Source organism: Meriones unguiculatus, chromosome 3 (genome assembly GCF_030254825.1).
Source record: "Meriones unguiculatus strain TT.TT164.6M chromosome 3, Bangor_MerUng_6.1, whole genome shotgun sequence".
Taxonomy (NCBI): domain Eukaryota; kingdom Metazoa; phylum Chordata; class Mammalia; order Rodentia; family Muridae; genus Meriones; species Meriones unguiculatus.
The window spans coordinates 71,576,431-71,591,525 of record NC_083351.1 but is presented as its reverse complement, the minus strand read 5'-3'; the positions used below and the strand labels follow the sequence as shown (position 1 = coordinate 71,591,525).

At 37.9% G+C, this 15,095-nt stretch overlaps 1 protein-coding gene across 1 annotated transcript in view; it reads left to right on the top strand.

Annotated features, from left to right (window-relative positions):
• Positions 1-13,713, top strand: part of Mtpn (myotrophin) — a 35,061-nt gene extending 21,348 nt beyond the window's left edge. Inside the window, exon 4 of the mRNA XM_021653562.2 lies at positions 10,446-13,713. Within this exon, the coding sequence (XP_021509237.1) occupies positions 10,446-10,532 (87 nt within the window). The 3' untranslated portion in view covers positions 10,533-13,713. The remainder of the gene's footprint in view (positions 1-10,445) is intronic.
• Positions 13,714-15,095: the final 1,382 nt, after the last annotated feature.

The following is a 15,095-nucleotide window of genomic DNA, read 5'->3' as shown; positions in this document are numbered from 1 at the left end:
GCTTCAGCCTGTTTTTATCAAAGCAAAACAGACTGTGTAATCATGTGTCATTTAGAATAGTAATTATCTCAGTTGAAAAAAGTTCTCCATTTTGCCCTAAAACATCTTTGCCAGGAAATTCTCTGAAATGTGAGCAGTTCTATAAAAATATAGGCCAGGCTTCTGTGATCTTAGTATTTGGGAAGTGGAGTCAGGCTATATAGAGAGTTCAAGACCAGTATGAGCTACTAAGAAGTATACATGTTATGTGTGTCAGGGTTTTGGGGGTGGGGTTACAACATGTTCTGTGCCTTTGCAAACCATGTGGTCTTAGAGAAATTCTTTTAAATAGACATGTTACATCCTAGCATAAGAAAATACAGTGCCATGAAATGAAAATTCAATTAAAATTTCAAGGCACCATATTCTTCCTGTATCTTAGATTGTAAAAACAGATAGCATATTTGTTTCTTTTACTATTTTGCATTTTAAGGCTTTATTTTCTGAGAAGAAGACCAAAGAAACTTTGTTTTCCTTTCTTATACTATAGCAAAAATCTTAGCTTCTTGAGAAGTCTACATGTAAGGGGAAACATGTAACAACTCGTTATTCTGCATCTCTAATTTTAGTGATTCACCACGATTTCGGATCACTCTGTAAGCTGTTTCTCTCATTTGTTACAAAATTGTTCTGCTAAGAAAATAAGCAAAGCCATCTTCTCTGTTAACAAGGATAGATTTTGTTTTTAATTGTTTAGATAGCTCACAAGTGTAGTAGGTTTCCTTATGGTATTTTCTCATATGTGCTTAGTTTAGTTAACCATCTACCTATTCCCTCTTTCTCACCATGCACCCTCTCCCCACTTAAATATTCTGCCGCCAGTGTTCTCTGCTCGCACTCTCATATCACCTATGTTGTACTACTCATTTTTCTATTTTGTGTCCCTTTCTACTTTCTAAGTCTCTATACATACTCTCACATAAATACAACAGAAAATTAGGAGTGAGAATCCACAGTGGAAGGAGAGCATTTCATGAGCCTTGGTCACCTCAGTGCAGGATTTTCCAGTCCCAACCACTGATGTTTTTAATGAACATGTTCTGTACTTTTTTTTTTTTTTGAGCAAGCAGCCCCTTGGGCATTCAGGTCCATTTCAAGTCCCTGAACAGTTGAGTCACCAGGAAAGTGTCTAGTATATTTTGTGACTTGAAATGAAAATTATATACATAAGATATAAGAGGGTACCAGAAGTCTGCCTTTATAGCACGAGCAAATAGATGAGCTCGGAGGGATAGCCATTTTTATTCAAATTATTCACTAACTCAAGCCTAGTAGACAAGTTTGGTTTCATAGAGTTCTTAGGCACACTGACTCAAAGATTCAACAGTTGCCCTTCTCGGTTGCCTTATTTTAAGAAGAGATTGGACAACAAAGAGACTAGCAACATGCTTTAAAGAATTTACCCTGTAGAAACTAAAGAACTGTTCTGATAGGTTTATAAATGTCATGCACAAATGTGCCATTTTAAATTTATTATTTTCATCCATTTAGCTCTTTCAAGCTGGAGTACATTATTATTGTAGATAGTTTCTGCTGGTGACATGTACTGTGTATTGTAACACCTATTTCTTCTCAGTTCTGCTTCCTAGTAGCTCTGGCTTTGAGCAAATTCCTTAACATCTCATCATCTCATTTTTTGTAACATGGGTCCAGTACTCACCTCATGCAGTCCATAATCGGATAAAGTAACTCATAGCTATGTAATATTCCCAATGTGCAAATACTGTTTTGAGGTCACTTAATTTATCCCAATAATCCTATGAACAAGGGATGGTGGGAAGGGCATATTTTATGGTTGGGAAAACTACACAGAGGAGTGGGGAAACTTGCCCAAGCTCACACAGCTGGTGATCTCTTAGTTCATTTTCTGCTGGTGTTTAACAAAATGGCACAACCTGTTTAATTTATAATGAATAAAATTCAGTTGACTTGTCTTTGAGGGCTGGGCAGTGTAAGCATATGGTACTAGTAACTTTCAAGAGCCATTGTGCTCCATCATCCTTTGTCACGTTGGCAAGATTAACCGTCACAGGGCCACACATTCAAACCCTAACAGTTATGGACATTGACACCAGCTCAGGTTGTCTCCAATGTTCCTCTGTAACCCACAGCATTAAAGCCAAGAACAGTGTGCTGTATATGTAAGCTATTTGCTGCAGTGCCTAGCACTATACGTTGTCACATGCTGCGGTGCCTAGCACTATAAGTTGTCACATGCTGCGGTGCCTAGCACTATACATTGTCAGTAAATACTATTACTAGTCAGGATTGATAGACTTATCAGAATAGGGAAGACTTGCTTCTATAGGAATGAGGAGTTCCTGAAACATACTTCATGTAAGAACTTTGTTTCAGAGGTCAAAAACTTTATCTAAAAGTTGAAATGTTCCAACTACTAGAAGTGTTCAAAACTGAATATCCTTGGAGAAAACAATTGAAAGATGCATTTGTATTTATTCCATCCTATTTTCATGAAAAAAATAAGGTAAAACCTTCAAATATTATTTTTATTCTTCCTAACAAAAAGTTTGCATTTGAAACATTAACATCTAATTTCACAAGAAATAACAGAACAAATGCACATCATTATATTTGCACCTAGAAGTTAACAGTAGTCACTGTGTCCAAATAAAATGAAATGTAATATTGTACAACATTGGTCTTACATGTATTGGGGGTCTGGGAGGATCAGTCTTACAGTCATAAGTTATGGTGTTACTTGGAAAGCTTTTGAAGAACTTGACTCTTAAAAGCTAAGTGAAGTTGGAGCTGGAGAGAGACATCAGTAAATACTTGCTGTACAAACATAAGGACTGAGTTCAAGTTCATAGTATCCACATAAAAGCTGGGCATAGCAGTGCTCCATTGTAACCTCAGTTGCTGGGAGATGGAAACAAGAGGATCCATAGAGCTCACTAGCCAGCCAGACTGCTAGCCATTTGGTGAGCTGTAGCTTTAGTGAGATATCCTGTCTCAAAATAAATAAATAAATAAATAAAGTAGGACACAGTTAAGGAAGACATTCAACATTGACCTTTGGCATCTACATACACATGTATGCATACAGAACACACACACCCCAAATTTAAAAGGTTAAGAGTTTGTTAGAGTTGATTGCGTGGGAAGATAAAGAACAGCTGAGACAGACAATACCAGCAACATTTAAAACACATAGCCCACCAAATAAATAAAAACTTTCAAACAGTACTATAGTTAATGTGTGTGTTATTCTCCATTGCACAGTGAACATATTGTTAGAGGCAAGGTAGTGCAGACGGAAACTCCTAGCCATGAAGTTCAGAGACATGCATTTAAGATCTGGATCCATTGTATAAAACCAGTAAACAGATGAACCCAGCTAATAGTCTTTATGATCTGGAATACTCCAAGGATCAGAGAAAGTAGTACTTGTCCTGTTTTTAATACAGTATTTGCCTCCCTAGTTGTACATTTGATTCTTCTCTGAACCATTTGGATTATGATGTAGGAGAAACCATTTCCCTTCCTTCGGTACCGTACAACAGAGTAAACATTTTCTGTGAAGGGCCAGATAGTAAATACTTGAGAATTCTTAGACCAAATGGTATGTTTATACTACTCATCTGTGTCACCACAGCACCAAAACAGCCATAAACTACTTATAAATGAGTGAGCGGCTGGAAGTTTTAATTAGCAAAACTGTCACTTAATTGATGGTCAATCGGTAGTTGAATTAACTTATAAACTGTCTTTAAAATGTTTCTTTGAATACTGATGTAGCTCAGTGCTACAGCACTTGCCTTTAAATAAGCAGGTCGTTGAGTTTAATTACTGTGTGTGTGTGTGTGTGTGTGTGTGTGTGTTCGTTCATGTGTTCTCAGGTTTAAACAGATGAGATGATAGATCCTGTCTCTGTAAGAACTTTCTTTTAAAACATACAGTTAAGTTACAAAAGGAAACTGTCACATCCTGACATTTTTTGCAACAAAAGCCATGGGTAATTTTCAACTAAATATGGCACAGAATACAGGACTATAACTGGAAACTCCTTTGCTAACTGACCTTAAACAAATTTCTTCTCTCTCTGAACTTAAGAATTCCAGTCTACAAAGTAGTTAATTAACAGTGCCTTCTTTTTAACACTGCTGTGAAAAAAAAAATTGTCTATACTATTATGTTAAAAACCTAGAACTACCAAAATGTAAGGGTCATAATACTGTTCAGTATTAAATTAGATGTCATGATCTAAGCTGTCTTTATATGGTATATCCTGTATTTGCAAGTTAAATGTGCTATCAAGTCCTGTACCAGTAAATAAAATTTTACAACTTATGTAATTTTATGTATTTGAATGGTTTCTGATGTCACTAAATACCAAATCCATTTTTAGTAGTCTCCAAAATGGAATAGTATCTGTAAGTTTCTTGGCAGTGGCAATATTTAAATACACATTCAGACAGTTGAAGTCTCTGAGTTTGCAGTATCCTCACAGTAGGAAATGGGGCACACACTGAGGTGGAGTGATAGGAAAGGGAGTTTGGATGCACATGTTCACTGCTGTAAGAGACTGATGTGCCGGAGCATGTGTGCAGCAAGGTTACAGTTGTTCCTAAATATGCAGCTACACCAAGAGACATGCAGAAGGTTTTTTCATTAAACAGACATGTAATGAGCACTAGTAAATTTGAGGCAGTCTCCAAGGTGTCATGTTACAGAAATGACTACATTAAAGACCTTGTCCTAATGGATTGCAGCCTGAGTTTGTAAAGTTGTCTGTTACTCCAGTGAGGACAAAAGAGGAGTGGGGCTCAGTTGTAACAGAACCCCCTGTTATCAGAATCTAAGCAAGACTGGGTCTCAAAATAAAATGCCTAATGGTTACAGCCCAAGGCTAAGCCACTGGCTCTGATATATATACAGTACACATATAATTCATACGTAGATAAGTATTATATGTATAATATATATATTATAATCAGCCTACCATCTGTACCTTGCAAACCCTGTGGTCTTTATGGTTACAAAATGAGTATTGCACCTGCAAGGATTATCTGTTTGGAAAGGAGGATGGGGAAAGGGGCTGAGAATGTTTTTCTGGGCTTTTACTGGGGAAAGATAGATAGATAGATAGATAGATAGATAGATAGATAGATAGATAGATAGATAGATGGATGGATGGATGGATGGATGGATGGATGGATGGATGGATGGATGGATGGATGGATGATGGATGGATGGATGGATGGACAGTTTAAAGGCAGTGATGCATAAGAAAAGCTGAAATTATGCCAGATGGCCACCTCTTGAAGGGAGCATTGGAATTCCATTTCTTTTTAAACTCTGTAAAGGGAAAGCAGACATAAAGAGATCCCATTGACCTTCATGAGAGACAGCATACAGTGTTCAGCTCAGTCTGATAAACAACACACTGTGGGCACACAAATGCAGGAGCCAACTGCTTGGGAGATTGCAAAATACTTCATAGAATGTAACAACTGAATAGGAGTTAATTGAGTGGAAGAACAAATAATTTTTTGTTCCTTTACATTTTTCAGTTGGTAGGCTATTTAATATGAAATAAAGGAAAATACACTGCTTTCATTTAAACACTAGGAATATATGGGGGAAAAAATTGAAGCACATCCTCAGACCTCAGAGACTGCATTTTTCTAAAGGCAGAAATTTTAATTTCAGATAGTAACAAGTACTTCAAGAAAAAAAATAGGAAATGTCTTTGTAATGCTAAAAAAAGTTAATTATTAGGGTAGAAAATTTCTTGAGTGTATTATATGTTTCTCTTAAGCATAATAAATATAGCATAATTAAATATTTCTTTAAAGATTTATCCTGTTTGGGGTCTTTTGCAAGCCCTTTAGAATGAAAGACTAATAAGATTGGCTCCTGCTGACAACATATTTGCTATGGTAAAGGAGCAAGTTTATTAGGAAAAATGTCAGTTTTAAATTAGGAAGTGTTGAATTTGAGGTATTTGTGATACTTGATATAGATAAATTTTGAAGCAGATAGGGAAGGAGGGAGGGTGAGGTTTAAAGTTTAAGGTAGAAGTTCAGGGTAAAGATAAAGGAGCAAAGTATTGTGAAAAGAAATTATTTTTTTATTATTAGTTACAGTTTATTAACTGTATCCCAGCTGTATCCCACTCCCTCATTCCTTCCCAATCCAACCTTCCCTCCCACATCTCCTCCCTACCCCTTTCCAAGTCCACTGATAGAGGAAGACCATCTCCCCTTTCATCTGACCCTGGTTTATCAGGTATCTTCAGGACTGGCTGCCAAGTCCTTCTCTGTGGCCTAGCAGGGCTCCTCCTCCCTCGGGACAGCAGGGGAGGTCAAAGAGCCCGCCATTGAGTTCATGTCAGAAATAGTCCCTGTTCCCCTTAATAGGGAACACTCTTGGATACTAAGCTACCATGGGCTACAGCTGAGCAGAGGTTCTAGGTTATATCCATAAATGGTCCTTGGTTGGAGAAACAGTCTCAGAAAAGACCCCTGTGTCCAGATATATTTGGTCCTTGTGGAACTCCTGTCCTCTCCAGATCATACTAACTCCCCCTTCTTTGTGAAAAAATTTTTGAGTGATTGCTTAGGAAAGAGTTAATATGTAAAAGGGGAGGGAACTGAAAAAAGAAGTCAAGTATACTCTTGGAGTCCAGTGGATGTGTGTTCAGCAAAGGGTAGCATTAAAATGGCATGTACCACTAACATAACTCTTAAGATAATCAACAGGAGCTCAGAAGGTTGGAGAGTCTTAACAGTATAAAAGGGAATTGAGGTGTCATTCAAGGCAGAAGAAGCAACAATGAAAGAAGCTGCAAGTACAAAATGGAGATGGAGACCAGAAGGGTACATAAGTTTTCTAGAGGCTACAATGTTGAATAGAAAGTATTTAGCAAGAAAGAAGATATAAGGTAATATTCTAAACACCATGACCAAAAGCAGCCTATGGGAGAAAAGGTTTATTCAGCCTACACATCCAGGTCACTGTCAATCTCTGAGAGATGTCAGGGCAGTCTCAAAAGCAGCAACTGAGGCAGAAACAGTGGGGGAACACCACTTTCTTCTGGCTGTCTCTGGCCCATGCTCAACTAGCGTTCTGTTTTTTTGGATTTGGGGTTTTTTGGGTTTGGTTTGGTTTGGATTTTGTTTTTATCATTGTTTTGGTTTTTTGAAATAGGGTTTCTCTGGATCCTTGGGTGTCCTGGACTCACTTTGTAGACCAAGCTGGCCTTGAACTCAGTGATCTGCCTTCCTCTGCCTCCTGAGTGCTGGGATTACAGGCATGTGCCACCTTACCTCACTTAACTAGGTTTCTTATGCAAGTCAGGCCCCATCTGCCTAAGGATGATGCCACCCACACTAATCAAGATAATCTCTCATAGACGTAGCCATAGGCAGTCTGGTCCGGGAAGTTGAAGTTCTCTCTTCCCAGGTGACTCTAGGTGTGTCAAATTGATGAAAATTAAGCAGGTGGTGAGAAAATTGCTTGTGGGTTTTTTGTTGTTGTTGTTGTTGTTGTTATTTTTCTTCATTTTCATTTATGAGGATGCCACTATAAGCTCTTAAAAAGGTGAAGAAGATTGTCAGCGTTGTGTTTGAAAAAGATCCAGATAAATGTGAGCAGTCTAAATTGCATGATAAAGAAGTAAAACCAGATAGGAAACTATTGCATCTAAATGTTGAGAAGATCCTGAAAATAATGATTGCAATGGAGAATTAAGGGCTAATAGGAAATGTTAAGATAGTACAGATTTAGTAACTGGTTGTATAGAAAGTCAACAAGAAAAGGTTCACAGTGTGCTCACATTTCTTGCTAAGTTCTTCACCATGAGAGAGAGAACACTGAAAAGGAGTAAGCTAAGCTTGTGGAGAAAGGTGGCAGGCTTGTTTTAGGATACATTGTTCAGCATGGGAGTAAAGCTACCTGAGATAGCTAATGAGAAGCACCCGAGCAAGTGTTGCAGTAATCTGTAAAGAACAGGGAATGTATAGGGGCAGTCAGAGAGGGTGGAAGGGCTAGGAAAAAGAGCAGGGAAGAGCAGGCCAAACAAAGCAGAGAATGGGGAGATCCTGTCTTGAGAATGGGTGTATTGAGTTAGGGATTTGACAGTCCTCACTGCTCAGAAACATTAACACCCAGTGAACTCAGCATTTAGAGAATAGTATTACCTTGTTTCAAAGTATTTTTAGAGCAGTTTACGTCAGTTGCCAGTTGTGCGCTATATCTATTTTTCCTTCTTTAAGGAAGAGAACCTCAGGGTTTTAGTACTATATATGGCAACCCAAATGAGATGTGCACAGAGTGTATGTGCCATTTCCAAATCATCACCTGAAGTAGGACTGCTATGCGCGTGCCCACCCCAACCCCCAACCCTGTCACTGCCACCATCACTCCTAATCTAGCAAACTGAAGGCAAATGTAAACCACCTTTCTACCAAAGGGACACAAAAAGTACTCATGGGAGAAAAACAAGACAAAAGAACCTATATGCTTAAATAACCTTCTGAATAAATTTGTCTTCCATTTTATTTTTCTAGTTTACCCTAACAGTAACAAGTAAGTTCAAAAGTTTGTTGTTTGCAGATGAATAAGACTGAGAAGGCTGGAGCTGTTACCGTAGATATATCACAGTACTTCACTGTGTATAGTTCCTTCTATTTGTAAGGGCTGCACAGGGTTGCAGTATTGGAATAACAGAACTAAGAATAGTAGTTGTTACATGCCACAGAAAGCAGTATTTATCCCAAATAATTAAACATTGTTATTACATTTTAAATTTGAGAGTCAACATACAGTTTTTACAGGCCAGAATGTATAAATTAATTCTAACGTATACAAAAGTTGGCAATTAAAAGATCCTCAAGGAGAATGACGGGCAAAGCCAGGAGGGTATCTAATGATACTATATTATGAGAGACGCTATGCCATCAAGATATATGAAGAAGCCTAGGTTCAAGTAACTATTTAAATGTTCAAAGAAAATGGTGCACTAAGTACAAGAAAGTGGGAGTCTGAGGAAGAGGATGTTGGTAAGCTAAGACTCATCTCTGCGGCAGGAAATCAAAGCCAGTAACTCAAATAGTAACAGGAGCATATTATCTAAAGCTATAGAAATTATCACATAACTAAAAATGAATGTACAAAAATAACTTGCTTCCTCAAGAAAGGATGGGACCAGATATACCCAAATTCTCCAGTAACTTTATTAGTCTCAAAAGCCATTTTCCTTAATATTCTCACCCGTTGACAGGTTCATTATTTTTCATGTTATTATAGGATATCTTTTACTTTCATTTAAAATACTAACATTAGTTGTAACTTATAGAGTTAGAAGTATTTTGTCAGCTAAATGTTGGCATAATAGTAATTCACTCTAATAGGAACTTTTTGAAAAGATGTTTAGCTAGTGAGAGAATTATTGAAAAGTGGAAGCTGGAGAGCTGGGGCCTTGAGGAGCAGGGATCTTTCAGGTGTTTGGTCTAGGTGAAGCCATAGTTAAGGGAGCTCCAACTCTCTGTGGTCACTTCCACTCCTCCCCATAACTCCTCAACTGTGCGTGTATGCATGTGTCTCTGTCCATTTATCCCACAGAAGGTAATTGGTACTGACTCTATTTTGCTGGGTATGAGGCCATCCACTGGAAAGTAGCTGACCTACTAGGAATGATGCCCTTAAAAAGGTCCCTCCCAGAAGCCAAGGAATATAGGAATATTACTGCTTTGAAACTTGGTTGATTGGACAAATATGATAAGTAAAAGCTGATCCACTATTTTCCGTGCTATTGTAGAGGTGGTAGTGGTAGTTTAAATGAGAATGTCCCCCATAGACTCATAATTGATGCTTGGTCCCTGGTTGGTAGAACTGTTTTGGGAAGGATTAGGAGGTGTGGCCATCTGCAGTTGGGCTTTGAAGTTTCCAAAGTCCACAGCATTCCCAGTCTCTTACTCTCTACTTTGCGCTTATGGATCAGATGTACGCTCTCAGCTACTGCTCTTGTGTCATGCTGCTGTCATTGCTCCTCACCATTATGGTCATAGACCAGCTCTACAACACTGTAAGCAAGGCCCCAAGTAAATGCTTTCTTTTATCACTTACCTTGATCATGGTGTTTCTTCACAGCAGTAGAACAGTAACTAAGACAGTTGTTTTGTTTCTTAAAATTTCTAACACTTGAAAAATAACACTGCCTTCTTAATTTTTTTTTTTATCTTATTAGTGTGGGAGGGGGAGACATGTGCATGTCATAGCATAGTGTTAAAGACAGAGGACAACTTTCCAAAGTTGGATTAGTCCTTCTACGATGGGTTCCAGGGATCAAAGTATAAGAGGCCTATGTTACATAGCCCCTTCTGGCATTCTTTCCCTAGTGTGGGTTCAGTTAATGAAGGTTTTTTTCTTCTCTTTTCCAGGGTGCTGATAAGACTGTAAAAGGCCCAGATGGACTGACTGCCCTTGAAGCCACTGACAACCAGGCAATCAAAGCTCTTCTCCAGTGATGGATAGAAGGACTAATAACATGGGAAGAATGACTCTCCTGTGGCCTCACATTGCTGCCTGTCTGTCTGTCACTTTCTATCTGCCAGCTTCTTCAGCTAAATACTTTTAAGAGGAGTGAGAGGAGAGAGAAATTCATAACAAATCAGACTACGGGGGGGAGGGGGGATACATGTTTTGGAGGAGCAGTGGGGAATGTGATCAGGCTTTTACTAGGATTCCTGATCAAACCAGCCTCTTTTCTGTTTCCAGCAAAATATATAGCTTATACCCAAGGGAGAGCAAAAATACAGTGTACTGGAATCATTGGACCTTCTCAGCTCCCTAGCTAATTTATTAGTGTATTGAAGGTCTGACCGTACAAGGCCGACTGTACTTATTTGGTAGCCCTAGCTGTGAGCAGTAGTGGCTGCTGTTATGTCAACTTAGGGTGCTGAGATAAGCAATCAGCTACAGCCTTCTGCCTTAAGAATGCACTCTCCTGGGGGTTCCTGGCTAGTTAAGAGCGCTGCCTGCGGTTAGTGACCAAAATCTTTCTGGAATGACTTTAATCTTTATGTGAAAGCGTAGGTAAGTTAAGGAACGGCGCACCCCTAAATTGCTGGATGCCTAAACTTTGGATTTTCTCTCCCCTTTCACATCAATTTCATGTCTCTTTAGATAAAACTGACTAGTTTTATTTATAAAATGTTAAATTCTAGGAGCCTAAAGGAGGAATCATTCCAGTATGCTTATTTCTTTTTTCTCCTTTAGACTCAGACATTTATATAACATTGAAACACTTTGAGACTCCTTCTGGTAGTAAAGGAGATTTAAAAATAAAATCATAGCCATAAGCGTGTTAGTATCTTATAAAGAGAGAACAGTTGTCTTAGTACCTATGGATTTTCTTTATTTGCTTTTTGAGTGAATCGGCCTTCGTTGTATTTTGGAGAATGAAGACTATTCTTTGGAATGCCTCTCTAAGACCCACCAGGGATGCTGATTTTGTAGTGCACCAAAGCTATCACTGGGGTGAGATGTACTATTTGGACAGATGGAACCTCATCCTTTCAAAAACATTCTTGTTACCAGGGTTTCCTGAGCTGTTATAGACTCCTGCTGGGCCAACACCACCCCACCTGCATAGTATTTTTGTTTCTCTTCACAGTCATGCATTGCATACATGTAACAACTTCAAAATGCATTCTGTGTTCTTAGAATACAGTGCCCTAAAATGGTGTTCTTAGTACCTGCAGAAATTTTGAACTTATCTCTAAATTTTTATTTTATGAACAGTAAAGTGAATTAAAGCATACAACCTTAAATTTGATAGCCTACATTTAAAGTATTAAGATTTCTTTGATTTTTGATTTGCCATTCTTACAGGCTTACAAAAACTATTAGTCTTTCCCTATTAGTCTTTCTTTCATGCAATAATTGAATGTACCTCAAATTTTTAAAGGGTGGGTGGGATAGGGACTTCCATTCACATATGGATAATAAAATTTAATAATGATTTTTTTAAGGCAATGTAGCATTCTATACCAGGGATAAACTATTACCATGAACAGTCAGCCTATCTAAAAACTATTGATCAATTGATAATTGATTGGTTGGTTAGTTGGTTGGTTGGGGTGTGTGTGTGTGTGTGTGTGTGTGTGTGTGTGTGATGCATGTGTGTGTGTGTTCCTATGAACTCTTTTTTTATCCTGTGGCTTTTTTCACTTTCAACTAACCTGACCCTGTGATTTTTCTATGTCCAAGAAAACAGTCACAAAACAGTACTTTAAATACTTTGATATATTTGGGTAACTCTGCTGTCTTAGTGCAGCCTACTAGAGTTGGACATCCTACACTTGATCTTAGCCAAAAGGCCAAAAAGCTGTAGAGTTGCACATCCTGGTAGGAAGTGGAGGGCACTCAATCAGTCTGTAACTATCATAATGCAACAGGGTGTTTTGAGACCTTTGTTTTCACCTCTTGGCATACTATTTTAAAAGCTTGAATTGTACCCTTCACACAATTTTCAGTTTGTATTTCAGAATGATCTGTTACAGTTGGTTATTGCAGAGAGTTTATTGTCTTATCATTCCTAAACTTGGGTCTGCTTTCTACAGTCATTATGGTACCGAAACCATTTGATTCTTTGTACAGTTTATCCTGGTGTTCCTTGTAATGAAGTAGAGGCTCTTTCGCCTTCCCTCCTTTGTTGGCCATTTTGTAAACCCATAGCTATGAAGTGATTGCTTAAGAAAATAGCATATAAACATAGACTAGGATAGACTGACCAGGATGGTTTACAGTTTCTTTTAAAATAAAATAAAATAAACAAACAAAAAAAAACTAGGTTATTTATAATGTATTTCTAAACCACTTGGTAGAGAAATTCATGACAATTAATGTTAATATTTTTGAATAAATGAAGCTACAATGTCTGCTTTTGGTACTACACGCATTAATAAAAGGTTAAGTTTTGTTCTCCACTGAAATACTATTTAACATCTCAGAAATTAAAACCTGCATGTTCTATAGTTTTATATTAAGTCCATCATTTCATATGCACTGTATCAAGTAAAAACAGGTAACTTGCCTGTTGATGATTAGTGTACTAACAAATCCACCCACAGCTTCGTGCCGGCATATGTAGATTTGAGTTAACAGCACTTGCATATCCCGTGTAGTTCTGTGCACGGCTCACCTGTGTAGAAGCAGCTGGGCACAGAAGAAAGGAGAATCTGCTGCATGTGGAAGCTCAACAAGTAGCCTTCTGTTCGTTTATCCCTTACCCAGGTAAAGGAGCTTCAGTTTCTGTGTACTTGATTTTTTTAACTTCAGCTGAGCTGCTGTTTCCTCATGTAATATTGTATACTCGGTTGTGTATAGAAGAAGCTGGTAAGAGTGCCCTCCTACATAAATAAGCAATTGCAGTGTTTTGCATGCAAAATCTAAAACTTTAAATTGTCCTGATTCTATTTTGTAAATGGAGAAACAATCAATCTTTCTAAGCAGTATGGAGGAAGACTAGTGCTTTGTGCATTTTTGGTATATTTGAGTTCATGTTTCCACAATGTCATTCCCTTCGACACAGTTGGGTTTCTCATAAGTGCCCTAGTTCATGTACATCCGAATGCTAACTAATACTGTGTTTAAGTTTTGTGTTGCAAGAACAAATGGAATAAACTTGAATTGTGCTATAGAGAACATGTCAGCAACATGTTTATCCCCATCACTGTTGCCTTCCTTTCCAGACTTTCTTCAACTATGAAAATCTTGGCTGACTTGAGCTTTTAATCTGATTTTATCCCACTTCTTGAAGAAATAAGTAGAGAAAGACACCAAATATTAAAGACTTGGTGGGAATAGATTGTGCTACTCATGGAGAGGATTTTTTTTTTTTTTTTTTTTTTAGCTTCAGTATTAGTCTTCTGATACACGTTGTTGTATATAGGTTCAGGAACCCACCCTAACTGACTGGAACAAGATACAGCCAATAGCCAATAGAGCATCAGAGTTCTGATTGGCATTGAAGAAGACAGGATCATGGGCTCTCTTTGCGAGCCTTTCATTGCTCAGATTGCTGCCTGTTTCTTGGAGACCTATATTTTAGAGTGTACTTTTTTGGATAAGTAATCTTTGAATCTCAAAACTAAACCAGATTATATATAAAATTGGTTTGATTCTGTTGTAATCTTATTGAAACAAGAAAACTTTTTAAAGGTATCAATTAACTAAAATCAGGAATCAAAACATGACAGTGCTATGATATAGCAAACCCTATTGTTGGTTAAAGTATAAGCAGGTAGCTGCTATGGCTTTAGGTAAATTTGTTCATAGAAAAATTTTCAGATAAAATTCTCAGTTTAAGAATCAAGTCTAGGAGGCTGGAGAAATGGCTTAGCAGTTAAGAGTACTAGCTGCATGGCAGCCTACAACTGTCTGTAACTCCAGTTCCAGAGGACCAAACCCCTCACACAGATACATATAAAAGCAAAACACCATTGCATATAAAATAAAAATAAATTTAAAAAAGAATCAAAAGTCTGTAAGAAGAGCCTTCAGTCTGTTTAAATTGTTCTGAAAGGAATGGAGACCTTTTCTATAACACTTGAAGAACAAACTAGTGATGTGGGTGGAAGGCATACCTGCAGAGAAGAGTGAACTTAACACCTCATCAGTCTCCCTGCTCTGACTTCTCCGTCTCTCTGCAAGACCTGTGGCTGCCATAACTTCGAAAGTTGATGTAAATGCAAATTTGCAAAAGTCCAGCTGAGACCTATTGAATCAACTTCAGTGCTAGACTTGTGGGAGATTTTGATGCACAGTGAAGGGAAAGAACCCTGAAAATAGCCTTAAAGAGAGAGATCATCAAATGGGATAATCATCAAGTATGGTTCCCAGAGGTAAGGGAATAGATTGTCACTGTAAAATGAAGTTCTGGACACCAAGAAAATCTTAAGATGAGCTTGAGGATCATGCTTTAGCTGAAAGGTTTAACTGAACCTAAGTATGTAGTACTTCTGAGAATGAATCTTGCTTGTTTTGTTCTGTTTTGTTTTCTTTAATAATAGTGTATGACATACCAG